The 26,241-nt window shown below is 40.2% G+C and overlaps 2 protein-coding genes across 2 annotated transcripts in view; both read right to left on the bottom strand.

The window, feature by feature from the left end:
* Positions 1 to 17,040, bottom strand: part of LOC149107672 (uncharacterized) — a 50,171-nt gene extending 33,131 nt beyond the window's left edge. The window contains exons 1-2 of the mRNA XM_089296338.1: positions 16,589 to 17,040; positions 7,001 to 7,065 (exon numbers count right to left, since the gene is read on the bottom strand). The gene's annotated coding sequence lies outside the window, so the exon portion shown is untranslated. The remainder of the gene's footprint in view (positions 1 to 7,000; positions 7,066 to 16,588) is intronic.
* Positions 681 to 3,964, bottom strand: LOC149107673 (uncharacterized). Its single transcript, XM_089295818.1, has one exon. The coding sequence runs from the start codon at positions 2,194 to 2,196 to the stop codon at positions 1,120 to 1,122; it is 1,077 nt and encodes a 358-aa protein (XP_089151944.1). The 5' UTR covers positions 2,197 to 3,964; the 3' UTR covers positions 681 to 1,119.
* Positions 17,041 to 26,241: the final 9,201 nt, after the last annotated feature.

Below are 26,241 nucleotides of genomic sequence, written 5' to 3'. Positions count from 1 at the left end.
GCACCCAAACGCTGATGCCCATATGTCGAGCAGAAAAGGCGAGATTCACCAGCTCGCCTGTACGCCCTTTCACATCTTTGGAGGCTGCGCAGTCATCGCGGATTATGAGCGTGTTGGCGCCCTCGAAAAGCCATCTCACTAGCTTCAACCATTTTTCCACGTCGTGCTGCTCGCATACTATCACATCCATTCTTGGATCATTTTCACCAATTCTGTGGTAGGTCTTGTTGTGCGCGAATGTCGGGCAGATGAGCACGATGTAGTCGAACTTGAAGCGGAAAGGGCCGTAGATCTGGTCCAACACAAACCTTGATTTGCCTGAATTCGTCGGCCCCACAATGAGAGCGTTGAAGGGTATCTTGCTTGGGTCCATATTAAAACTGTACAGGTTCTAGCTGTCTTTCCATAAGGTTGAACTGGGAGTCGGAGATTACGACTACATGGCATTTCACGTCTTCTGAGCCTTCGGCTTTCCGCTCAATTTCCAGCTGGACCCCGTCTGTACTGTTCACAATGCGGGTGCCGCTGCCGTGCATCGACTTATCGGCCATGGAGCGCATGTCAATAACAAGCACGAACTTATCACCGGTGTAAAACTTTGTCGCATTCATGTGCTCGGTTTTATTCGGCTGTTGCGGCTTTGTGTATCGGGTTTGAAGGATGGCTGTTGGGAGGGTTAATTTTTGACGGGCCGCCTGCCATGAGTTTGAGCGCAGCTTTTTTTGTTTCCGGGTTTACCTCGTTGTTGACCCCCAGTTTCATCCCGGAGACCGCCTGTTTCAGCTTGTTGTTGTAACCGATCGTGCTTTCGGTGTTTATTATCATTTGCGCAGGCATAAGCCAGGCCATGGGGGCTACAGCAAGATGGAGCCTGACCTTCGCTTGATCCACCGCGAACTGGTACCTTTGCACGCTCTTGGCCAGGTCGGGCTGTCTGATCGCGTCTTCCATCAGCACCAGGAACTCACTTTGGGCTTCTTTCGCCCGGCCACCAGAGCCGAGAATGCTGCTGCGGACGTTCACCTGCGCGCCTAGGACGCAGTAAACGAAAGCCTCGACTGACTGGTTGATTCTTGACAAGCCCACCTGCGTCAAACCGGATGCTGTGTTTGGCGCGAACTAGTCATACTGGGCCACGGCATCAGGTTCAATGACAGAAAGCAGATTTCCTTTGCTTGCCGCACCGCCTTCATCACTGGATTTATAGAACCTTCCTGGATAAGCGGTTCCTGTTTTCAACGGCCCGTGCCTTGTCACGCCAATGTATACACTTCCCAAGCCGTGGTTTTTCCCTTGTGTGAAGCGAAAATCGCTCGAGGGGTCTATGCCGAACTCGTCGCATATCCTTTTGTACGAAGCAACGTCATAATGATTGTTCATTTGGCTGAACGTCGGGTCTCCAGGCAAAGCGCTTATGCTCTGAATTCCTCCTAGCTGGAACAAAATGCGCCTGACCGTGAAATACACGTGGAAGATATAAAAAGCTCTTATCTGCGGGGAGAGATTCATCCCGCTGTCAAAGATTTCGCGAGAAACTCCGCAACCTTGTGTCGCGCAGAAAACTGCGAAGTTGAGCTGTTGCGGCCAATATTTCATGTCTGGCCCTCCTAACCAGTGTTTTGATTCGGTTCCAGAAGTATGCCTGAGTTTGATTTCTTGAAATATTTCTCTGAATTTTGTCGTGAAATATTGGTCAGGCGTGACGTAGATTTTGATTTCGGCGTTGAATATTTTCTTCAAGCTTGGCGCTTTTCCGTCTAAAGGTACCGCAGGGATGGGCAAGGAAACTTTTGAATCAAGTGGCGACAATTGGTAAGGAAAACCTACGCTGTCTCCCAAACCAAGCGCTTGTTTCATTTCCGCGCTCCAATACCGCCTGTCTGAACCGAAGACACTTTGAAACGAGCCTTCGCTTTCTTTGAAAAACACCTCTGCGGTTGCGTTGTTTTTCTCGTCGATGCTTTCTTGTGAAACGAACCGGCTTTTGTCCGCTTTTGGAAAGTGGTTTAAAAAATTTGTCCACGCCTTTTTCTTCGCAGCATCCGCTTTTTTCACAAACTCAGGATCTTTCCACAAATTCGCCATCGTATTTGAACACAATTTTTGTTTGTTAAATATAAAATGGTTGTTCTCACTATTGTCACGCAAGAGAACGGAGAGACTATATATTTTGAAGAACCGATACCGAAAGTACATTTCATGAAACTCATATCTTGTAGTTTATTCAACAGCTGGGACACTTTGAAAAATGAAGGTTCAGCCACCTTGGGAGATAAAGACAAAGATATAGCTTTATCAGTTAGTAAATTACTCCCAGGGCATTACAGTTTAAAAAGAATGGCAAAAGAAATAGACGGTCTGTTCGCCAAATATCAATATGAAGAGTTGCAAACAGCAATAAACCAACCTGTTGGCCAGCTTGTAATCTGAAATTTTGGGGCTGGGGCAAAACCAATTGAACTTGATCGCGATTTAGCCAATTTGCTTGGTATTAGGCGAAAGTTGCTGCCTATAACATTCGTAAAACGGCTTAGATCTCCAACGACATATTTCATTCATTGTGATTTGATCGACACAGAACGGAATCTGTTCAATGGCAAAAGGTCAGATGTTTTAGCCTTGTTTGATGTGAAAGGGAAGCCTTATGAAAAGGTGAGCTACCATGGTTCTCCGCAACAGGTTTTGCGAGACTGTTCTACAGGCGAGTTTATAAATAGCATCACTATTAGCGTGAAAGATGAAAATGGCGAACTTTTTGATTTCAAAGGCTTCCCGCTTCTTTTTGAATTAGAGTTAAATTAAATTTCTTTATATATGCAATGTCCTCAGCAAATCTGTTACCTGCAAGCGCGCCGCCTGCCGAGAATGAAAGAAGAATCTATCCAAGCCTTCCCGAAACGACAAATACCGAGAATTTCCGGCTAACTGAGTTAAGTAAAATATAATAAAAAAGCCCGGAAAGCGATTCACTATTCCGCGGTTGGCCTTGGCGCCGTCACGGCAGCTCTGTCTTCTGGGGCTGTTGCAACATCACTCACTGGTGTTGGAATTGTTATCGGCGAGCCTGTTGCCGGGATAGCAGCTTTATCTGGCGCAGTTTCCACTGGCCTGTCCGTTGTCAACAAGAATGCAAAGTTAATAAGCACTCGAGAATCCATTCTCTGGCTATTGCAAAACATGACTCGATAAACATCTCTGTCTCACAAGCTCTGAATGATAATCGTGTTTCTGACACGGAGTTTCAACTGATCACACGTGAAATGCAGAAATATCGTCAACTTAAAGAGACTTTACGTTCAAACTTTGCGCAAAAACAAACAAATCCAATCCAGCCAGATATTGAAAAAATAAGAAACCAGGTTCGGGAAGAATATAAAAAAAAACGTACGGAGTACAGCACAAATTTGAACTAAATTTTGAGCGAAAAAACACAAAACTATCTCTAAGTCTTTTTAAAAACAGATGATTGTGTTACACCGCGTTACCTTTACGCGTGACGTTGCGTGACTGGGTTACGTTACTGTTACGCGTGACGTTGCGTGATAGGTCACACAAAAGGGCAAAAGCCCTGTCGGGGGGTGCTCGTTGGCTGTTCTTGCTTAGCCCCGGCTAGGACTTTCCCGCCGCTGACAAGGCGGCTGTCGATTCCCATTTTACCTGTGGGAACGAGGTTTGAGATCCCGAGGGACCTCTGAGCACCCCCCAGTCTCCACTGGGCCGGGGCGGGTTCACCCGGGGTTGGCGCCATGGACGGCCTCACCCTATACCCCTGTTAAGCGCCTGTACGTGCCGTATTAGGAATCAGAGGGGGCCAACCTCACATCCAAAAGCACCTTCATTTGCTTGCTGATAAATAGTATAATGCAGCAAGCTATATACATTGATCCGTTCGCCTCCCCTTTCACTTGTGGTGTAGCTTCTCTGTCCTTTTCCTAAATTTCGAAGTATATACACATACGCATGCGCTTTTGGACGGCGAGATTGAGCTATAATGCATCAGTCAATTCCAGCAGTGCCCATCCCCCCCCCCCCGGGCAACCGCGGGACATTTGCTCATGTTGTCAGTCCCGGAGGTGGGGCATTCACAATTTCATCACAGTCCGGGGGCTGGGCATTTGCGTACCCCGGGGCGACCCCCGGGCTTTTGACACACGTTTTTTCGAAAGTGCTATGGATGAGTTCATCGGGAAAGACGAGGCGTTTGTCGAACAATGGCTTCTCCGTCAAGGACTAGAGAAACTTGTAGATGTTTTTAAAGGTATGTTTTCTCAATTTCAGATATTTCTTCATTACTTGTAAGCTTATAAATATAAGCAACAAGGTGAACTATATTTTGTTTATCACAAAACAATCACTGTCGTGAACACGACTATTTCGCATTAGCCTGGCATTTTTTAAATTCATGATAGTGGAGTTGAAATACTTAAGGTTTGCGAATTCAAATGATGCGATCTTCAGGACAGATCGTGCGAGCGATCCCGGGGGCGGGGCATTTGCCCTCTTTCTTCGTCCCCACCCCGGGGCATTTAGACAGCTTATGTGTCCCCACCCCGGGGAATTTGCCCATTTTTTTAAAAAAATGCTAATGCCCGGGGGTTAGCCTGCGGGGGAGGGGGGGGGATGGGCACTGCTGGAATTGACTGACGCATAATTAGAGATTGGCTGAATAAATTATATCACAACAGTACTTCTGAAGGCCAAAATGATTGTGCTTTTCCACGCGATTTGCTTTATTTTCATGGAACTTTCTACACCCGTTTGGCTGAAAGAGTCCAGACAGATAACATATCAAGTCGTTGAAGCCATGCGAGAAGCAGAGAAAACTTAAACGGGCTCGATTGAGCACCTTGTTCAAGAATATTTCATGTTACTATCGATCGAACGCTGCGATCAAATCTTGCTATTTTCTCGTTTCCTCCTGCTCGCTTCACTTCGGCAGCTTCTGTGGTGAAAAAATAACTTACAGCGCGTTGACTGAGCGTATTTTTTTGGTAAATTCTGTTCTGGTTCGTTTTTTTCGGCCCAAACAAAAAAATCTTGAGTTGTGACCTCCATGTTTTTCAGTACTGCTCGTCCAAGGGCCTGGGAAATATTTGGTTCCAGTCTTCTGAGAAAAACGTCACGCAACTCACAGATATCAAAACAAAACTTTTGCTTCGAACGAAGGTTATATCGTCGCCGCTCAGTAAAATTTCTTAAAGATTTCGGCGTAGTCGTTCTCAACATATATGGGGTTGCCGAGATAGTGTTTTTCTCCATTTTTATAGCATTCGTAACAGAGTTCTTTTAGGCCACAGGGGTCGCATTTACGACAAAACATGACCATTACAATTCTTGAGCTTTTCTCGCACAATGGTGCCTCTTCAATATCATAATGTACCTCATCCCAACCCATTTCCTTTCTTTGCCTCCTCTTTATTGCGAGATCCTCCTTGTAAATTTTCTCACGAAGCTCTGGAGGGAGGTTTTGAATGGCCTCGGAAAGTTGACAGTTGCTTGATCGCAGAACATCGGACGAATATCTTGCGGCAGCCATCTCAGCGTATATACTCTGCATATAATTCTTCAATAGGAAAAAATTCAGGCACACTTTGTGTATATACCAGTGCAGGCTGGCACGTCCGCGCATTTTGGTTACAGCCGTTACAGTTTCGCTGGACCCGCGAAGTCACCCAATGTTTTTGTTTTACTTTTTGCGTGACACACACACGTATGATGAGGGTTCTAGACACAGCAGTGATAAAAATGGAAGAGAACGGGCAAAACAAGCCTCCCACGCTTAACTTCCCGAACTTGTGAGGGAAGTTAAGCGTGGGAGGCTTATTTTGCCCGTTCTCTTCCATTTTTATCACTGCTGTGCCAGAACCCTCATCATACATGTGTGTTAGGTTCTTAATTAGGTTCTTAATTTCTACAGAGTAGACATTGTTGTTGATTATCAGAAAATAGTGTAAAATCTGGTCTGTTCTTCATTATAAATATTTATTAATGTACCCATGTTGCCAAAAGTCCAACAACATTAATTGATCAATTGAGCATTTCAACCAAGACCAAGATTACATAGAAATGATACATTCTGCAAATTGTAGCAATAATTGTTTCATAATAACAGTTCAAATTTAACATACATTGTGCATTTTGAGTTTCATTTAACAATTCAATTTTCTAAACTCTCGATCATCTTTTTGGTTTTTAGTAAAAAAATATATAAATTAAATAGTTTAACCCCACATATAAGAACCTGTTGGAATTTGTTTAGCTAAACAGGTTCTTATATTTTGGGGTATTAAAAAAGCAAATTTCTGCCTGAAGATTCTTACATCCCTAGGTTCTTACGCGCGGGTTTTTACTGCAGTTTCGATTTCATATCACGCAAAATGTTTGTAGGCTTTGTAAACGACCTTTAGATCGAAATACGTGTGCAAAATGGCATAAAAGGAGAACGGTTTTTCAAGCCAAGGGCTTATGCGTTTGACTATCACATCAATCGAGTACCGAGCGTCTTCTCGACTGTAACAAGAAACCGGCGTAGAGTGTGGATTCTTGGGATGTAACGGTCCAACTCGTACTCCTATCCAAACTGCTCCTACTATTTAACATCCGAGACAGGCGAATGGAGACGCCGAGGCCCTTAGGTTCTGTCAGTGGCTTAAACGATTTTAGACTTTGAGACGGATGACACGCAGAAAAACTAGACCTCATGACTCAAAATACAGCCGTGGGAGATTTCGAGATCGAATAAAAAATTTCTGAGATTCAAGAATTCAAGAGTTTTCTGCGAAGTGTATGCAATAAAGACATTTTTCAACACAATTGCGTTATTCACTCAGGCTGAAAGTTATTAATTAGTGCATGATTCCACATGTTTTCGCTACACAGAAACGGATCGATAAGATATCCGAAGATATTGACTACTTTGAACCAATTTTCGACCTCGATACAAGTTTTACAACTTATACTAAGGCGCGAAGTAAAATAGAAAACATATACACGTACTAACCTGAACTACGCTCGTCTTCAGCGACGCAGAATGGACGGTTTCTGTGAGGAATAGTTCAGCATAACCTACAAACAGGCGTCCCTATTAATCGCGGTGGTAAGTGAGGAACACCTTTATGTGTGACTTTTTTCTGATTGGTCATAAAACAATAACAAACATTGCCTACATATTGATTGGTTCCTGACTAAAAGTTTGACCTCCGGCATAAAAATATCGCTACTGAATAGACTCGCTGTTTGGGTTCGTCGCGCAATCTTCACTCCCTCGCAAAATCTGTGCAAAAGGTAATAGACGCTGCGAAGAAGAGCAAAGTGCAAACTAAAATTACTATGTCCTTACGCAATAGCGCGTGGCATCAAGGGTCAGCAAGACACTCCAGTGTCACAGTGACCAAAATTAAAAAGAAACTTATGATAAACACGTTTTACATACTACCAAAAGTTGCAACCTCCGGCAAAACCTTGTATAAATTTTCTACAAATTACACAAACCGAAACAATAAAGTTTAAAAGAGGTGATCAAAATTTACTGGCGCGTAATGGGGCAAACATATTGAACAATAAAACAACAGTAATAACACAGTTTACATTTATTCTTCGTAACAACAGTAACGCGAAATATATTTAGTGGTTGCATGTTGTAAGGAGTTCCGTCACACACTAGCCAACAGATTTTAAAGTAATTTTTCAGTAATGCTGTTTGTAAGGGTTGTCTCGGGTAACTGGGAGGCATTTACACGCGGACGCTATTAAATCATTTTCCAGTTGACATATAGCACGCACTGATTAGTTCCTTCAGCCATTTTGAACGGTAAATCTGTTGAGCTTTCTTATCATTCTACCGTGACACAAAATGTCTCAATTGAAAAACTCAAGTACGTAAAATATAGCGTTTGATTGGAAACATTTTGTTGAAACACCTTTTAATTATGCAACTAAACCGACTGAATTTAAAAACTGCAAAAAATATTCACGTGAAATTCTGTTGAGCGACAAAATATTCGTTCTGGTGAAAACAATTACAGTGGAACCTCGATTTAACGAACCTCTATTTAACGAAGTCCTCGATATAACGAACGATATTCTATGTCCCGGCCAAAGTTACAGTAAAATGTGTGGAATAGAACCTCGATATAACGAACTCTTCGCTATAACGAACACAATCCGGAAGCCCAAACGTAAATCTACCTCGATATAACGAATTACAATGTCAGCACCCGACAAAAGATAAACGCTGAACAGACAACAGTCAACAAATCCTTGTAATCCTTATGGACAATTTTCTGTATAACCTCTATGTTGCAACATTTTTAAATCGCTACTTTGAAAAGTGTCGTTCTTTTGTAAACAAAAGCTGCGCGTCTGCTCAAAAGTGAAAATAACTGATACTGAAAGCCACCATGCTTATTAATGAATTGCATCTCAAAACGCGGCACTTCTGGGTGACGAAAATTGCATTGAATTGCGTGACAGAAGTCACCTGTGTTACAAATCAATCATTAACTATGACCTCGATATAACGAACATTTTGGTTGTTTCCCGTCAAATTCGTTATATTGAAGTTTTCGATATAACGAACAAATTTGGCCGGTCCCCAGCGACTTCGTTAAATCGAGGTTCCACTGTATTTTCGTATAGAATTACTCTTAGTGCTTCGGTAAAGTTTCTTACCTTACATTTGGGTCTTGTCCTTTTATACTTCAGTGAACTTGTTCAATTCTGAGCAATACAGTTGCTGTCTTTCGATAGTGAAAGCCGCGTAAACAAGTAAAACCCTGTTTCATTTAGCTTGCACAAGGCATTTAATTTTCAGAAACGTCATTACTGCGCATCCTGCCGTAAACCTTTATCTTTTGTCATAATTTACAGATATAGAAGACTTTAGAGGAGACTGTGTGGGGAACATTTCGGGATCGTGACTAAAACACCACACGAGTACATACGAGTAGCATACAAGTGCATACGAGTACATGCCAGCAACATACAAGTGCATACGAGTACATACGAGTAACATACGAGTACATACAAGTAACATACGACTACATATGAGTAACATACGAATATATACGGGTAACATACGACTACATACGAGTAACATAGAGTACATACAGACACATATGGTAATATACAGGTTATATACGAATACATTGGTTACATACGAATACTTAGCTCTCATCAACCGAGCAGGAGGTCTGTATGGGAGAATCTTGACCGAGGTCGTGAGTACAGACCGAACCCAGTGAGGTCTGTACACACGACCGACGTCAAGATTCTCCTATACAGACCGACTTAGCTCGGTTAATGAGATGTTTATTATGCGGCAAAGAAGAAAACTTTAATTCGTTTGATGTAACTGGTTTGCTTGAAAACGGAGATGAGCTTAACTTAAACCTGCCGAAGTTTGCTCGTCCTCTTCACTTCTTTTTTTGTCATCAAGCTTTTTGGCACTTCCATAAATGATTGATTTTTTAATTTTTTGATTTTTTATTTTTTTACAAATTCAACGCAAAATGAAACCGGTCTAGAACAGCTCCTCAGTGTCCCTTTTTAAACATAAACTAAAAACGTTCCTTTTTAAGAAAGCATTTTTATAACTTTTTAGCGACAATTTTTTATTTTTACTTTATTTGTCTTAAGTGTTTTTAATATTTCTAACTGTAAAGCGCTTTTGAACTTTTAGGATATTGGCGCTATATAAATATTTTATTATTATTATTATTATTATTATTATTATTATTATTATTATTATTAGATGCCGGTGTAGATGGGAAAATCTAGACCGCGGTCAATATCGATTTCAGCCAATCAAATTAGTGAATTCGGTAGTTCCCAGTCCTTGTGAGACACAGCCATATAATAAATAGGAATATCAAATGTAAATACATTGATTAATACTGGAAACTTCATTCAAACAAACAAACATTCAAAGCAATGTTGCTGTTTACAAGCTTTATTGAACCGTTTTGTGACTTGCACTATGGAAGGGTATATTATTGCACATACCCAATAAATTTAATCTGTTACTTTAATCTCTTACTCAAGTAATTTAATTTGATCTCTTACTTATGTCAAGAGAATAACCAAAATGTGTAAATTTGAAAGAAAGTTAGACTGTTTTACCCCTTACTTGAGGAAATGGAGAGGGGTTCAATTCATTGAATGAAAAGATACCCCCCCCCCGACACACACACACACACACACAAGTGCCACACGCGTGCGTGAACCACACACATGCGCCTGTGAAACATAATACGTTCTCCATACGTACGCCAAACAAGCAAACCGGAGCGCTGATGTGATAAGATGCAACGTTGCACGTCAAATAAACGTAGATTGTGCTGATTCCACACAAGATTTACCGCGCGCAAATGTCTCATAGAATTGTTTCCCTCGAAGTAATAGCACAGTAAAAGCTTCGAGGTGAGTGTGTGGCGTGCTGTTACGGGCGTGTGTGTGTGCGCTCGCTCGCGTATGTGAGCAAGACATGACCCGCACACGTGTAAACATGAAATGTAAAGAGCAAAATGGTACATTTCATGTTTATTACCCTCCTGCCATCGTATGTTGCTCCTATGTATTTGTATGTAACCAATGTATCGATGTATAACCTATATATTACCGTATGTAGTCGTCTGTATCCGTATGTTTCTCGTATCTAGTCGTATGTTACTCGTATGTACTCGTATGTACTCGTATATTACTCGTATGTACTCATGTGGTGTTTTAGTCACGATCACATTTCGGTGAGAAAACTCTGTCTCGCTCGCTTTCCACACGTGTTTCATTCAACTCAAAAAGTGAAGAACCCGCCACTCCGCGCTACAAATTTTTCCTGCCATTTTCATATTATCACTTCGTTAAGAACAAACTGAAATGTCCACATCATTTCGTCAATTTACGTAGTTGGATATTTGTCTGCGGATTATCTGGTCCGAAAAGCGAACAGCTATCTCAGCCCGGACATACGTTCGAGGAAAACTGTGAGCTTTGGGGAACAGATAAATAGATAATATCCAAGTATATTTTTAAAGTCAAATAAAGGCTATTATCCTTCAAATGTTTTGCGCAGCACGCAAGATCTTTTAAACATTTGGGAATATCACTCGGACAGTGAAAACTTGTAACCTGACTCGTTGCCAGCGATCTCTTGTGTAATTGTTAGACGAGAGGGATTATGGGAAAGAGCATCCAACACGTCTTAGTAAATGATTAAGACCAGGCACGAATCTCACTCGGAGTGATTTCACTAAACCACTGACAATGCCTCTGTCCACTTGGGTGGTATAAATGGGTAGAGGTGAATTTAAGGCAGGAGGTGGGTGGGGAGGGGGGGTGGGGGGGGTAACCCAACAATGTTAGTCGTTCGCAGACTTGTTTTTCTTCTAAGAACATAATGAGTTTCTGTCGATTTTGCTCACTGCAACAGACCAAGCGGCGTAACCCGCTTTGGCCTGGACCGATGTGAAATTCCTGTCACTGCTAGACAAACAGCGCGAAAGTCATTCAGGACTAAACATTACACAGAATTAAAACATTTATCATGTAATAAGTAACAACTTCCAGGCCTGTGTTCACACAAGCGGCGTGCGCTTTCTTTAATATGCATCACAAACCAAAAGTACATCAAACACTTGGGAAAAAAATATTTACAAAATTAACACAAAATGAAAAAATTCAAGAGTTGTAAAGAAAAAACTAATAAAACCTAATAATTTAGAAGTAAACTTACAAACCCTCGATATAACAAATTAATATCTGGCAACCCTTAACGGTATAATATGCCAAAATTAATTCGCAAATACAGATAGAGAGAAATATGTGTGTCCTTATTTATTGGGTATGTAGTTTTCCAAATGAGGAAGCTGGCGAAGGACATGAATAAGCGAGAGTGAATAAAACAATTGACGTTGCGGATGAAAGTGTCAACCTGTAGCCACAACAAGACCGAAAGGTGGTCTGGGTACTTCACTGGAATATTCCCTGTCAGTCTACTAGAGGGTATCTACCAGATTGTATTCTTACATTTGAACTTTTTAGTTTTCCTTTCCTCGAGTTCTTTTTCTGTTTCTTCACTATTACTTGGCTTTAAGTTTGCAACACTCTAAATCAACTTAATTGTTTCGATCTGTTTCCAAATGTTTGGCAAAAGGAAACATCCATATCCATGTCATATCGCAGCGGCTTTCTACTTCTATCCCCGAGGGAACTCCCATATAAAAATGACGGGGACGCTCTTTTAGGGGTTAAAAACGCGGTTTTGGTATCTCTTAGCATGTTCAGCCTCAAAAGGTCCACAGCGGGAGCTGAGCTGACACAAATATGGTAGGAGACATTTGTCAATCAACCCACTTTTTTTTTTTTTTTTTTTTTGCGAAACGACAAGTAAAAAGATATAGTTTTTGTTTTTCAACAATGCGTTTTATCATCATGTATATCACTGCGGTTAACTTCTTATTTCTTGTAAGCAACTGATCTTTAATTTTGTCGCATTTACACCGGGAATTCACAACTCACCACATTCAGTTTTAAATGTGTTGCTTTAGAATTGTTGCCCCTAAGAGGTGAAAAAAAATTCAAGCCACGCCCATAAAACGGGATACTGGTATATATAAGGAACACAGCTACTTACAAAGTGTGCACGCTTCTGAATTATGACATGATGTCAATCGGCTTGAAACGAATATTGCGACTAAAAGGACAAGGGCACCGGGGGGGCACTCCCATATAAAATAGACGGGGGGTGCTCGTCGTACCTTTTAGTGGTTAAGAAAGGGGTTGTGGTACCCCTTAGGGTGTTAAGCCTCAAAAGGTCCACAGCTGGAGCTTTTGCGATTCCTTTTAGGGTATTGGGACGAAAGAATATCTCAGGAGATAATGTGTTATGTACGAATTTGTACCTCTTAGGGGAGAAAACCAACTGAAGCCACGACCACAAAACAGGATCATTAGCTTAAATTCATGTTTAGATGAAAAGGACAAGATCGTAGCATATATGAAACTCGATGCAGTGATGGTTTTAAAACAGCGAGTTAAATTCGAAACGGTCAGATGTGGCCCGTTTCGCAAATTTGCGAAATACGTGACTGACATTGGCGTGACTGCCTTACTTCTTTCGTTACCAAGGTGATATAAGTAACCTCCTCAACAGTAACAACAGTAACCTCAAACGGGTTGTATAGTAAACCTTAACTTAACCAAACTCGAACTCTTTGTTCAAAAATCATCACTGTATCGATTTTTATCTACGAAAAGTGTTAAAGAATCGGAAGAAAAAAGTTACATATCTTAACAGTCTTCGAACAGCTCGTTTCGCAAAATACAGATCTGTAATTTGCGAAACGGGGCACTTCTGACTTTTTGGCTCAAACTCTTTTCTTTAAAAATCATTGCTGTATAGAGCTGTACCTGCGAAAAGTGTTAAAGAATCGGAAGAAATAAGTTACATATCGTCACAGTCTTCGAAGAGCTCGTTTCGCAAAATACAGATCTTCCAATTTACAAATTCTACACTTCCGCTGTTTTATTCCTAGTTACTCATGCGCAGTATGGTGCATGAGTTGTAACATGGGCTCCGTTTCTCCGTTTTGGTGTCACATTTGTGCATGCAAATTTATGCATGCAAACATTTACCACGCTCTTTGGAGCTCCGTCCGCCATATTGGATTCTTCAAGAAGGTGTCGGTTTTTCGCAAACGTTGTGCTTTTTTCCCAATTTGATACGGTGTGAAAGTACCTATCAGTACTTTAGTTCGTTGTTAAGATTCTGAACTGACATGTGAGCATGCATGGACAGCAAGAAAGTGTTTCTGGAGAGGCAAGCCATTGTTTATGTCGATCGCCATCTGACAATATGACAAGTCTCAAATTTAGTAGGGTTTTGGAGATTCAAGGACATACTACGAAGAATCGTTTACTAAAAACGTGCTCTGTATACTTAATCTTTTGGTCAAAAAATGCTTCTTATTCGTGTAAATGGACGTTTTCAACAAAATGGGCAGGTAATAGGCCACGTTCGATATATCAACACTCTAGCATGTCTCCGAGGATTTCACGACAAAATATTCAAGTTTCTTTTGCCCCTCAAATCCCAAAAGATACTCAGTTACAAAGAAATCATTTTAAAAGAAAAATAAATGCTATAACTTGATGTTTCGGCGTTATGTTGTCGCCATTATCAAATGCAGATTAAAGTCGTTCAGTTCAGTTATAGTTATAGTTATATACTAGCTTAGGTGTTAAGAAGGAATCCACCAAAAGTTCGAGTAGCAAGTGGACAAAAACTTTTTACCGAAATTATTTACATTGTATTGGAAACTTTTGTGCGACTCTTTTAAATAACTTCTCAAAAGAAATCATTGCTAACAACACCAAATGTAGAAAACAAATTTTGAAGTAATATATGAAGCACTTGAAAGTGCTGGTGAAATGAAACTGATGATGAAATTTTACCTGTGTTTTACCTGACAATTTCTCTGAACCTTGAAATTTACTTGCTCGAGTTCCCATGAGAAAGTGTTTTTGGTGTTATTTCAGACAACTGTTTATATCTTTAGCTTTTAGAAAATGCAAAAAGGACTGTAGTATACTTAAAGTTATTCTGGTACATGGTTTGTTTCCATTAAAAACCTGAATTGCTCGATTTCCTATCGGGATCGAGTCAAGAAGAATGTGACGAACAATGTCAGGTAATAAAACACTTGTGTGTTTAAGGTTTTTTTTTTCCTTTTTCTTTTTCTGCTTCTTGGTTAGTCTAGTACACTTTGTATTTTGTATCAATTGTTGGAACCTATTACACTTTTAGCAACATGTGTAAGGATATATATAATAATATTTCAATTCTCGGAAATATCGCATTGCTTGGTATGACTTACAAAAAACACCAGGTGCCGACTGAGGAGTACTGTTATTTTATCAAGTTTCAAGTATACTTTAAAATCAAATTACAAATAAAAATAAGGCAAAGTTGATATTTGTTACAGTGGTCCAGTACTGGAATATATTCCTAACAACCAATATAAACAAGTCTAATACTTGAACAAAAAATGCCTAAAGAGATTTAATTCAGAATAGCTATGAAAAAAGATATTTCATGCAATTCGCAATTCTGAATCGTTTGTTAATTCTCTATCAATAATTTTTCGACTCGGCTTGCTTTCTTATTCGCCTGACGATATCCTTGTAATAAAGATGGCATATTGCAATACAGCACTTATGTTCTCTCCTCCATCTTAATTATCTATGTCTTAGATCTATGATGCATCTTTTTCAAATTAGCATTTCTCCCGTGTTATTTCTAGCTTTAAGATGGCAAACGTTTTAAAATTGCTTGTCTGACTATGTACGCATTGCGTATCTATTTTACGCGACTTGTAACATCCTGCGCGTGAGTATAGGCTACTTGGAGCCTCTTGTTTACGTTATCGCACGGAGGAATCTGACTGTTGTGATACTTGATATGTTCGTTCCAGTACAGGTTCATCCCTTTCGTTTCGTCTCGTTTCGTAAAATATAGTAAGCCGTTCATTTCAGTACAGGTTTATTCGTTTCGTTTTGTTTCGCAAAATACAGTAAGCCATAAAGACCGACTATTTTTTGGCCGGTAGGTGACAACATATCGTCTCAAAACATACTTTTCCGCTTTTCGGCAGTCATCTTTCACCAAAATTAACATTATTGTGGAATATTCCATGCTCGTTTCTTCATCTATTTTGTCTTTAACAAACCGACCAGGCCACAGATTGGTATGACTGCTCACGCACAGAGTGAGAAGATATTCCCAGACTCCCGTTCTCCGTTCCCCGTTACCAGTTTTAGTAACATCCACGATAACAGCAACCAAGCAGAAATGAAATATGAGCGACCAAAGGACGCTAGACCGTAACTGAAAGTTGATTGACAATTATGCTGACTACGGACTACCGGGAATTTCCTGCACGAATAGTTTCGATTTCATATCACGCAAAATGTTTGTAGGCTTTGTAAACGACCTTTAGATCGAAATACGAGTGCAAAATGGTATAAAAGGAGAACGGTTTTTCAAGCCAAGGGCTTATGCGTTTGACTATCACATCAATCGAGTATCGAGCGTCTTCTCGACTGCAAGAAGAAACCGACGTAGAGTGTGGATTCTTGGGATGTAACGGTCCAACTCGTACTTCTATCCAAACTGCTCCTACTATTTAACATCCGAGACAGGCGAATCGAGACGCCGAGGCCCTTAGCTCCTGTCAGTGGGTTAAACGATCTTAGACTTGGAGACGGATGACACGCAGAAAAACTAGACCTCATGACTCAAAATACAGCCGTGGGAGATTTCGAGATCGAATAAAAAATTTCTGTAATTCAAGAATTCAAGAGTTTTCTGCGAAAAAGTGTATGCAATAAAGACATTTTTCAACACAATTGCGTTATTCACTCAGGCTGAAAGTTATTAATTAGTGCATGATTCCACGTGTTTTCGCTACACAGAATCGGATCGATAAGATATCCGAAGATATTGACTATTTTGAACCAATTTTCGACCTCGATACAAGTTTTACAACTTATACTAAGGCGCGAAGTAAAATAGAAAACATATACACGTACTAACCTGAACTACGCTCGTCTTCAGCGACGCAGAATGGACGGTTTCTGTGAGGAATTGTTCAGCATAACCTACAAACAGGCGTCCCTATTAATCGCGGTGGTAACTGAGCAACACCTTTATGTGTGACTTATTCCGATTGGTCATAAAACAACAACAAACATTGGCCTACATATTGAGTGGTTCCTGACTAAAAGTTTGACCTCCGGCAAAGAAATATCGCTACTAATAGACTCGCTGTTTGGGCTCGTCGCGCAATCTTCACTCCCTCACAAAATCTGTACAAAATGTAATAGACGCTGAGAAGAAGAGCAAAGTGTAAACTAAAATTACTATGTCCTTACGCAATAGCGCGTGGCATCAAGGGTCAGCAAGACACTCCAGTGTCACAGTGACCACAATTAAAAGAAACCTATGATAAACAAGTCTTACATGTTGGCAAAAGTTGCAACCTCCGGCAAAACCTTGTATAAAATATTCGACAAATTACACAAAACGAAACAAAAAAGTTGAAAAGAGGTGATCAAAATTTACTGGCGCGTAATGGGGCAAACATATGGAACAATAAAACAACAGTTATCACACAGTTTACATTTATTCTTCGTAAAACAGTAGCGCGAAATATATTTAGTGGTTGCATGTTGTAAGGAGTTCCGTCACACACTAGCCAACAGATTTTAAAGTACTTTTTCAGTAATGCTGTTTGTAAGGGTTGTCTCGGTAACTGGGTCTTGTCCTTTTATACTTCACTGAACTTGTTCAATTCTGAGCAATACCGTTGCTGTCTTTCGATAGTGAAAGCCGCGTAAACCAGGGCCGGGGCAGAAGACTCCTGAAATTTTTGTACTGGATCATCCAACAAAAAGTGACGTCACATCCGCTTTAAACGGTGCCGCGCAGCTCTTTTCACAAAGCGAAAAAATGGCGTTTCGATTGGGGAAGATTTTCTTCTATTTGCAAACCGTCAGGTCCGTGTCCTTCAATAATGAGGATAGAAATATGTTGACGGCACATTTCCTCGACTTTTGAAGAAAAACTGTTGGCAAAAGAGAACAGTTTAGTATTGTTTTGAAGGAAAATAACGGAGAGCCTTCTGTCATCGAATGGCGGATTTTACACATATTCAAAACTGGTGTTGTTCCGACTTTTGGTTCTTATTGTTCGTGATTCGGTGATAACACTGAGTGCAATAGCCTATAATGTTAACAACAACCTGGATGAAGTATTGCTGGCCATAGTTTGCACTGTGCACAACGGGAACATATTTAACAGAAGCCGTTTTTTTTTGAAAGTGAACACAGTTGAAGTTCTGTATCCACGTGCGTGTGGTGGAAAAGACATGCTGAATCGTATACCCAAGGTTAGTATCCTATTTCCGTATCTCTTGTTGAATACGGTTTTTCTCTGTAAGAAATAAGCAATGTTGAGAGTTAGTGGCGAGCTTTGGGGATTACAGATTTCCCCGAAGAGATCAACAAAGGGGTGAAGCAGTCCCCACCAAATTTTTTTGGGAGTTCCCCCCCCCCCCGGGCACTCTGAGGTTGTTCATTAATAAATGCTGGACAGAATTCAAATTTTATCCAATCCTCTGTATTGTCTGAACTGTAATGCTGGCCTGGGGATCAACGTCTTTGGGCAGTTCTAAAAGAGTGGGGTTGGCCTGTTTAGGGTTAGCTTTCGATGGTATGGTATATCCTTAGCCCTTAACTTTACCCCTGCTTTTGACAGGTACCCACTTCTACTGTGACCCAGGGTGGGGGCTACTCCCTTATATGCGCTATAGGCGTATGTGTGGCCCCAAAAGGTATGGTTTTCAGCCGTTTTGATCATAACTTGGGTATCAGTTTTGGCCATTTTGGCCTTAAATAGGGTATGGGTTTTGTACTCTAATCTTGAATTGGGTAATGTTGTTTAGAAGAAGCTACTTTTTCATCATTATTGGTAAGACCATAAACAAAAGGCCTTCAAATATTATGTTTAGGGCAACTGTGTCAGCTACAATGGTGGTAAATAGGTTATCAAATTTTTGGTCTGGTTGTATATAGGGTAGGGAGAATCGCAGATTTTGGTCATAAATAGGGTAAGGGGCTTTGGGAAGCTGGCTGCACTCCACGACCAAATTTTTCTGGGAGTTGTAAATTGTTATCTATTAATAATAAAATAGAGGACATCTTCTGTGTTTTTATTCAACAATTGGACTATAAGGTCAAGAATTCTTTGAGGTGATAGTTTGAGGCTGTATCAACTGTATGGGAATATTAAGCTAGCAATCCAATAATATTGTTAAGTAGAATTGTAATTAAATTTTCTTCAAACCATGATTTACCATTGTTTCTTTATCAAACTTAATACTTAGGTGCAATCATACAAATTTATCTACAATTCTTATACTTGTAGTCATAATTAGTTAATTCAACTATTTTGAGATTTTAAAGTTATGTTCTATATATCAAATTGACTCAGCAAGAGATGCTGTGGGAACACAGGCCGCTGGTGATTGTTTTCACAGCTTTTTTAGTTCTTCCAAAGATCTGTTTACAACACCTCATCTTCTGTTAATCTGGTGGGGATGCAATGTAGCTCTGTAGCAATGGGCCCCTTGTTCATTATTTGATCAATGTTTAAATGGCATCAGCCTTCCATCTTGTAAAGAAAGAATGAAAAATGACTGTCTCATATACATGCATCAAATAATTCACAAAGGTCAGTTGTGATTGCTCCATGGCGCTCAATTTCAGTGCACCACCGTTGAAATCAAAGAAAGACTTGAACACCAATCTGACCTCCGACCAAACCTCCGACCGACCGTCATTCCACAAACTTCACCAAAGAGCACAAGTCGCTAAAAGCCTCTTCGTCTGTGAAGCTACCGATGTCAGGTTTCTCTCTTTAATTTGGATGAAAGAAATTGGCCGATTATTATGGCAAAAAAGCTTTAGTTTTGATTTAAAACTATAAAGATGACAAAAGGTTTTAGTTTATTATGCTTATTCAGCTTGTTTGCTTATTGCTGTATTTCATGTCACGTGACGTTACTCTGGAGAGTTGTTTATTCAAATGCAAATCCAATTCCCGTGCGAATGAATGAATAATTAGAAAGATCATTCGCCAGAGAACATCCGTGATCTGAAACGAGCAATTAACATACGAAGCCGAGAGGGTCTTGTTATTTTAAATATAAATCAAGCTTAAGATTTAAGCCGAATCTCTGCTAATAATGTTAACAATTTTGGAGTAAGTATGAGCTAAAGTTATGTTGTGTTTAAGAATTTTAATTCTTAAACACAACAATTTTCTAGTTTTAAATCTTAGCGCGCATGAAAATAATATTCATGCCAGCTAAAATTGTTGACTAATAAATTTTATCGTGATTTCTTTTTTGTTTCTAATTTGGCCGAGTTTTGGCTTCAAATGGTTTTAAAATTCAACTTGACTCAATAATTTCCATTGCAGAGGTTTAAAATACTTTTGTCTGTTAATCTAAAATTCCCACTGCAAGAGATTGTAGCATCCTTTGCATCCGTGACTTCTCTGCTCAAGAACGCTTTAATTTATCGAGACAAAGCTTCGTAAGAAGATAAATGGGTTTTGAGCAGAATTGTGGATGATTTCACCTGCATCAGTTTTACGCTTTCAGTGTTTCGGGTGCCCAAAACACTAGGGATTTGTGACAGCGTTCGGGGTAGTTCGGGGGAAGGGACGGGGAATTTTGTTAAATGACAATATTTTGAATGTCCGGGAACTTTGAAAACCTTTGTCATAAAAGAAGGTATTTTATTAAATCACTATGCATGATAGAAGTTGAATAATTATTATTTTTGAATAAAAATAATTGTGGTTGAAGTTGAACAAATATTGTTGTTGAATGAAATAATTTTGGTAGAAACTGAATAATTATTTTTGTTGAATGAAAACCATTTGGGTTGAAGTTGAACAAATATTTTTGTCGAATGAAATTATTTTTGGTTGAAGTTGAACAAATATTTTTGTTGAATAAAAAGAATTTTGGTTGCAGTTGAAAGAAATTGCGTATTGTTGAATATAAATAAAAAATGTTGAATATAAATATATGTTGTTCAACATAAATATAAGTTGTGGAATAAGAAGGTGTAAGTTGTTAAATTTCGCAACATTTGGCTAACCATGTGAGTACACGAAACGAACACACGACTAAAAAAATGAAAGAACAATTGAAACTGCAATAAGCGTAACTCTCTTGGCCTTTAATAAACAACTCCACAAATCAAAACGGCGTGGTACAAAGAGTGTGCATACGAGCGGCGTAGATGCAAATAGCGTGGATACAAACAGCGTGGATACAAACAGCGTGGATTGAAAATTGTTTCGGCCAGAGAAAACTGTTGTGAAACGGACTGCGAATGACGCGAAGAGACTAGCACGAAAACTAAATAGAACTGCGCTAAGCGCGGACCAAAACGAACTGCCCCAAAACTGTACTGCAAAGCTATGATATGGAAAATACGCTAGAACATGCGGAAAATAAAACTATAGAAACTTAGAAAGGCGCTAATGAAGATGAAACAGTAAAGAAACGCTAACGAGGGCGCGAAAACTGACAGAAAGGAATAAACACCTAAATTGACGCAAAAAAAAAGACTAAACAAAAGGATGAAAAGAAGTATAAACTAATTTGCGTACGCAAAGGAAAAACAAATTACGCAAGAACGAATAATAGAAAAAATGTCACACTTGGATCTTACAAAAATATAGGTGTTACAGTTGTTCCAAGTGTGCCGCATTTTCTTAAAAGTGGCCCATTTTTCCAAGTGTGCCGCATTTTCTTAAGTGTAGCGCATTTTTCCAAGTGTGCCGCATTTTCTTAAGTGTGAGCATTTTTCCAAGTGTGCCGCGTTTTCTTAAGTGTGGCGTATTTTTCCAAGTGTGTTCCATTTTCTTAATGGTGGCGCATTTATCCAAATGTGCCGCATTTTCTTAAGTGTGGCGCATTTTTCCAGGTGTAAAGCATTTTCTTAAGTATGGCGCATTTTTCAAGTGTGGCGCATTTTTCCACTTGTGCCGCATTTTCTTAAGTGTGGCGCATTTTTCTAAGTGTGCCGTATTTTCTTAAGTGTGGCGCATTTTTCCAAGTGTGCCGCATTTTAAGTGTGGCGCATTTTTCCAACTGTGCCGCATTTTCTAAAGTGTGGTGCATTTTTCCAAGTGTGCCACAGTCCCTTAAGTGTGGAGTATTTTTCCAAGTGTGCCGCCTTTTCTTAGGTGTTGCGAATTTTTCCAAGTCTGCTCCATTTTCTTAAAAGTCGCGCATTTTACCAAGTGTGGCGCATCTTCTTAAGTGTGGCGCATTTTTCCAAGTGTGCCGCATTTTCTTTAGAGTGGCGCATTTTTCCAAGTCTGCCACATTTTCCTTAGTGTGACGCATTCTTTTAAGTGTGCCGTGTTTTCTTAACTGTGGTGCATTTTTCCGAGTGTGCCGCGTTTCCTTAAGTGTGGTGTATTTTTCCAAGTGTGCCGCAGTTTTTTAAGTGTGGCGCATTTTTCCGAGTGTGCCGCATTTACTTAAGTAGGGCATATTTTTCCAAGTGCGCCGCAGTTTTTTAAGTGTGGCGCATTTTTCTAAGTGTTCCGCATTTTCTTAAGTGTGGCGCATTTTTCCAAGTGTGCCGCATTTTCTTTAGAGTGGCGCAATTTTTTAAGTGTGCCATGTTTTCTTAAGTGTGGTGCATTTTTCCAAGTGTACCGCATTTTCTTTACTGTGGCATATTTTTGCAAGTGTCTAGCAGTTTTTTAAGTGCGGCGCATTTTTCCAAGTGTGCCACATTTTCTTGGGTGTGACTTATTTTTTTGAAGTGGGTCGCACTTTCTTAAATGTGGCGCATTTTTTCAAGTGTGCCGCATTTTCTTAAGTGTGCCGCATTTTTCCAAGTCTGCCGCATTTTCTTAAGTGTGGCGCATTTTTCCAAGTGTGCCACAGTTCCTTAAGTGTGGCGCATTTTTCCGAGTGTGCCGCATTTTCTTAAGTGTGGCGTATTTTTCCAAGTGTGCCGCAGTTTTTTAAGTGTGGCGCATCTTCCCAAGTGTGCCACATTTTCTTGGGTGTGACTTATTGTTTTGAAGTGTGCCGCGCTTTCTGAAGTGTAACGCATTTTTTCAAGTGTGCCGCATTTTCTTAAGTGTGCCGCATTTTCTCAAGTGTGCCGCATTTTCTTAAGTGTGGCGCATTTTATCAAGTGTGCCGCATATTCTTAAGTGTGGCGCATTTTTTTCAACCGTTCCGCATTTTGTTAACTGTGGCGCATTTTTCCAAGTGTGCCACATTTTCTCGGGTGTGACTTATTTTTTTGAAGTGTGCCGCACTTTCTTAAGTGTAACGCATTTTTTCAAGTGTGCCGCATTTTCTTAAGTGTGCCGCAGTTTTTCAAGTGTGCCGCATTTTCTTAAGTGTGCCGCATTTTTTCAAGTGTGCCGCATATTCTTGAGTGTGGCGCATGTTTTTCAACCGTTCCGCATTTTGTTAACTGTGGCGCATTTTTCCAAGTGTGCCGTATTTTCTTAAGTGTGGCGCATTTTTTTAAGTGTGCCGCATTTTTTTAAGTTAGTTCATTTTTCCAAGTGTCCCGCATTTTCTTAAGCGTAACGCATTTTTCCAAGTGTGCCGTATTTTCTTAAGTGTTGCAAATTTTTCCAAGTCTGCCGCATTTTCCTTAGTCTGGCGCATTTTTTCAAGTGTGCCGTGTTTTCTTAAGTGTGGCGCATTTTTCCAATTGTGCCGCATTTTCTTAACTGTGGCGCATTTTTCCAAGTGTCCCGCATTTTCGTAAGTGTGGCGCATTTTTCCAAGTGTGCCGCATTCTCCTAAGTGTGGCACATTTTTTACCCTGTGCCGCCTTTGTTTAAGTTGCTTCACTTTTCCAAGTGTGCAGCATTTTTTTGAGCGTGGCGCATTTTTCCAAGTGTGCCGTATTTTTTTAAGTGTTGGGAATTTTTGTAAATGTGCCGCATTTTTCCAAGTGTCGTGCATTTTCTTAAGTGTGGCGGATTTTCCCAAGTGTGCCGCATTTTTCCAAATGTGCCGCATTTTTTTAAGTTTGGCGCATTTTTCCAAGTGTGCCGCATTTTCTTAAGTGTGGCGCATTTTTCCAAGTGTGCCGCATTTTCTTAGGTGTAGCGCATTTTGTCAAGTGTGCCGCATTTTTTTCAGCGTGGCGCATTTTTTGAAGTGTTCTGTATTTTTTTAAGTTTGGCGCATTTTTCCAAGTGTGCCGCATTTTCTTAAGTGTAGCACATTTTTCCAAGTGTGCTGCATTTTCTTAAGTGTGGCGCATTTTCCCAAGTGTGCCGCATTTTTCCAAATGTGCCGCATTTTCTTAAGTGTGGCGTATTTTTCCAAGTGTGCCGCATGTTCTTAAGCGTGGCGCATTTTTTCAAGTGTGCCGCATTTTCTTAAGTGTGCCGCATTTTTTTTCAGTGTGGCGCATTTTTCCAAGTGTACCGCATTTTCTTAAATTTGGGACATTTTTTCAAGTGTGCCACAATTTTTTAAGTGTGGCTTATTTTTCCAAGTGTGCCGCATTTTCTTAGGTGTGGCGCATTTTTCCAAGTGTGCCGCATTTTTCCAAGTGTGCCTCATGTTGTTAAGTGTGCGCGTTTTTTCAAGTGTGCCGTATTTTCTTAAGAGGATCGTAAGTTATTGTCTTAAGCAGAGTTGTTGACCAAGCGAGATTGGTAACATCCTCTGCAATATCAGACTCCAGTACAAACTATGGCGAGAATGTGACTGGTAATTATCATGTTGATAACTCAAGTGAAGACAGTGACAGTGATGAAGGAGATGTTTGCAGTTCTGAAGATGAGGTCCTAGCTGCTGGACCGTGGAGGGAAGGAGATGAAGAGGAAGACGACTTTATAATGATCCCTGAAACAGTCACAGCGCTGTCTGGTAGAGTGGCTAGTAAGGGTTTCAACTGTTATTCCCCACTAATATTAAAAAGGTACATTCGGTTTCTTCCTGGTTAATAAGGTTGTTGGAAAGGTGAAGGTATTGGTGGGCGGGGGGGGGGGGTGCTCGAAAATATATGTAAAGAAAATTCGGGGGACTTGAAAAAAAAAATACATTCCATGTGGGGGAGGCAATGAATTTGTTTTTAACATTGCTCAATTTTCCTCCAGCCCATCCCTATGTTTAATTAATGAACGGTCCTTAAGGTATCTGCCTTCAGAGCGGGGTACTATGGGCTCAAATCTTAGTGAGACCGGAACTTTTTTTGTTTGCTTATTTTTTCTTTTTCTTTCTTTTTTTTTTTTTTCTTAAACATTTACCGAGAGGCAGCGTTTGCCTTTCCGATGCGCGCTTGTATTAAATGAAAGGAAAAGAAAACAAACAAATAATGACCGCAACAGAGCGATTAAGAAATCGGAAATAACTTACCTGAAAACTGCAACTAAAGTCGCAAGTGTAAGCTGTACAAGAATTACTTAAAACAAAATAAGGGCGCAGACAACACCATATGAAACGACACGCTCGACAAATTAAGGGCTGCAGAACGCTGGACCCGGCGAATGCTATTTCCCAGTCTACCTATAGGGAAAAATATGCTTCGGGAGATTCTGTTACGTGCCATTCCGTATACACACATATTTGCTCTGACTTAGCGGGCCTTATGCATAGGCCCACAAAAACTTAGCTGGAGAAACGAGGAGGGAAAGGGGGAAAGACAAGTTTTGTTTTTAACACGCGTATAAAAATGTTGCCTTAACTGTCAGTACCTCTATAATAAGAAATAGCTGGCGAGTTTCGTTTGGGAGTAAACTGGGTTTCAAAAGGAATAATGAAATAGCTCATAATTGTGGAAGGCCACTTCGAGCAAAGTTACAGATAATAGACAACAGATGGAAAAGCCACTTGAAGAGTTGCGCATAATAAAGACAAGCTAAAAGTATTGCATGCAATATTGAAGATAGAGTACACGCCGAGGTTCTGCAATGTTGTTTAGACAGTTGACGCAAGTTAAAAATGTGTCACACAATGTTGTAGTTAGTAGAAACACGTTACTTTTATGTTACTCTTATTGCACAGGATGTTGCAGATAGCTGAGACAAGTCGTAACCGTCGTGCTCGACATAGCAGGTAGTCAAGAAAAGTTAAAATTGTTTTGCGCAATGTTGAGGATATCTGTTCTTTACGCCGCAGCAACACGCAAATTGTATCACATTTATACGGCGTGGATAGCGAAGTGCTATCACGTGAGAACTCAATCTTTGAAAACTTCGACTGCAGGGACCCATGACAGAGAAAAAACATAGCCGTGTTGGTGAGGACAATAAATCATAATGGTCTCCATAACATTTTATCTGTTCTATATAGAAGTTGCCTCCATCCTGGCCACAATTCGTATAACCTCGTGCCTTGATGAGCGGTCTTTCAGCACCCTTCCCCACATTATGCCATTTTTAAAAGCGACTTAGCAGCATCACCGCTATTATACATTGAAAGGAAGTATGTAAATAAAGCAATGTTGTATCTTAGAAATGTTGATCTCGATTTACCGAAAATATTTGTACTCTTTTGATCGCTCTTCCTCTCACAGCATTGTAAATTGACGTGACTGACGTCACGAGTCAAATCGTCCAACATCTGTGACCAACAAGTTTTATTATATTCGGGTGAGTTATGTTCAGCT

The sequence above is a fragment of the Orbicella faveolata genome, unplaced genomic scaffold, assembly GCF_042242905.1.
Source record: "Orbicella faveolata isolate gen_17 unplaced genomic scaffold, um_ofav_v1 contig_26, whole genome shotgun sequence".
Classification (NCBI taxonomy): domain Eukaryota; kingdom Metazoa; phylum Cnidaria; class Anthozoa; order Scleractinia; family Merulinidae; genus Orbicella; species Orbicella faveolata.
Note: the sequence above shows the minus strand (reverse complement) of the source record. Positions and strands in the feature narration are given on the sequence as shown.

Excerpts from the sequence above, each read along its gene's own strand:
- LOC149107673 (XM_089295818.1), bottom strand. The coding sequence starts at position 2,196 with ATGTACTTTCGGTATCGGTTCTTCAAAATATATAGTCTCTCCGTTCTC.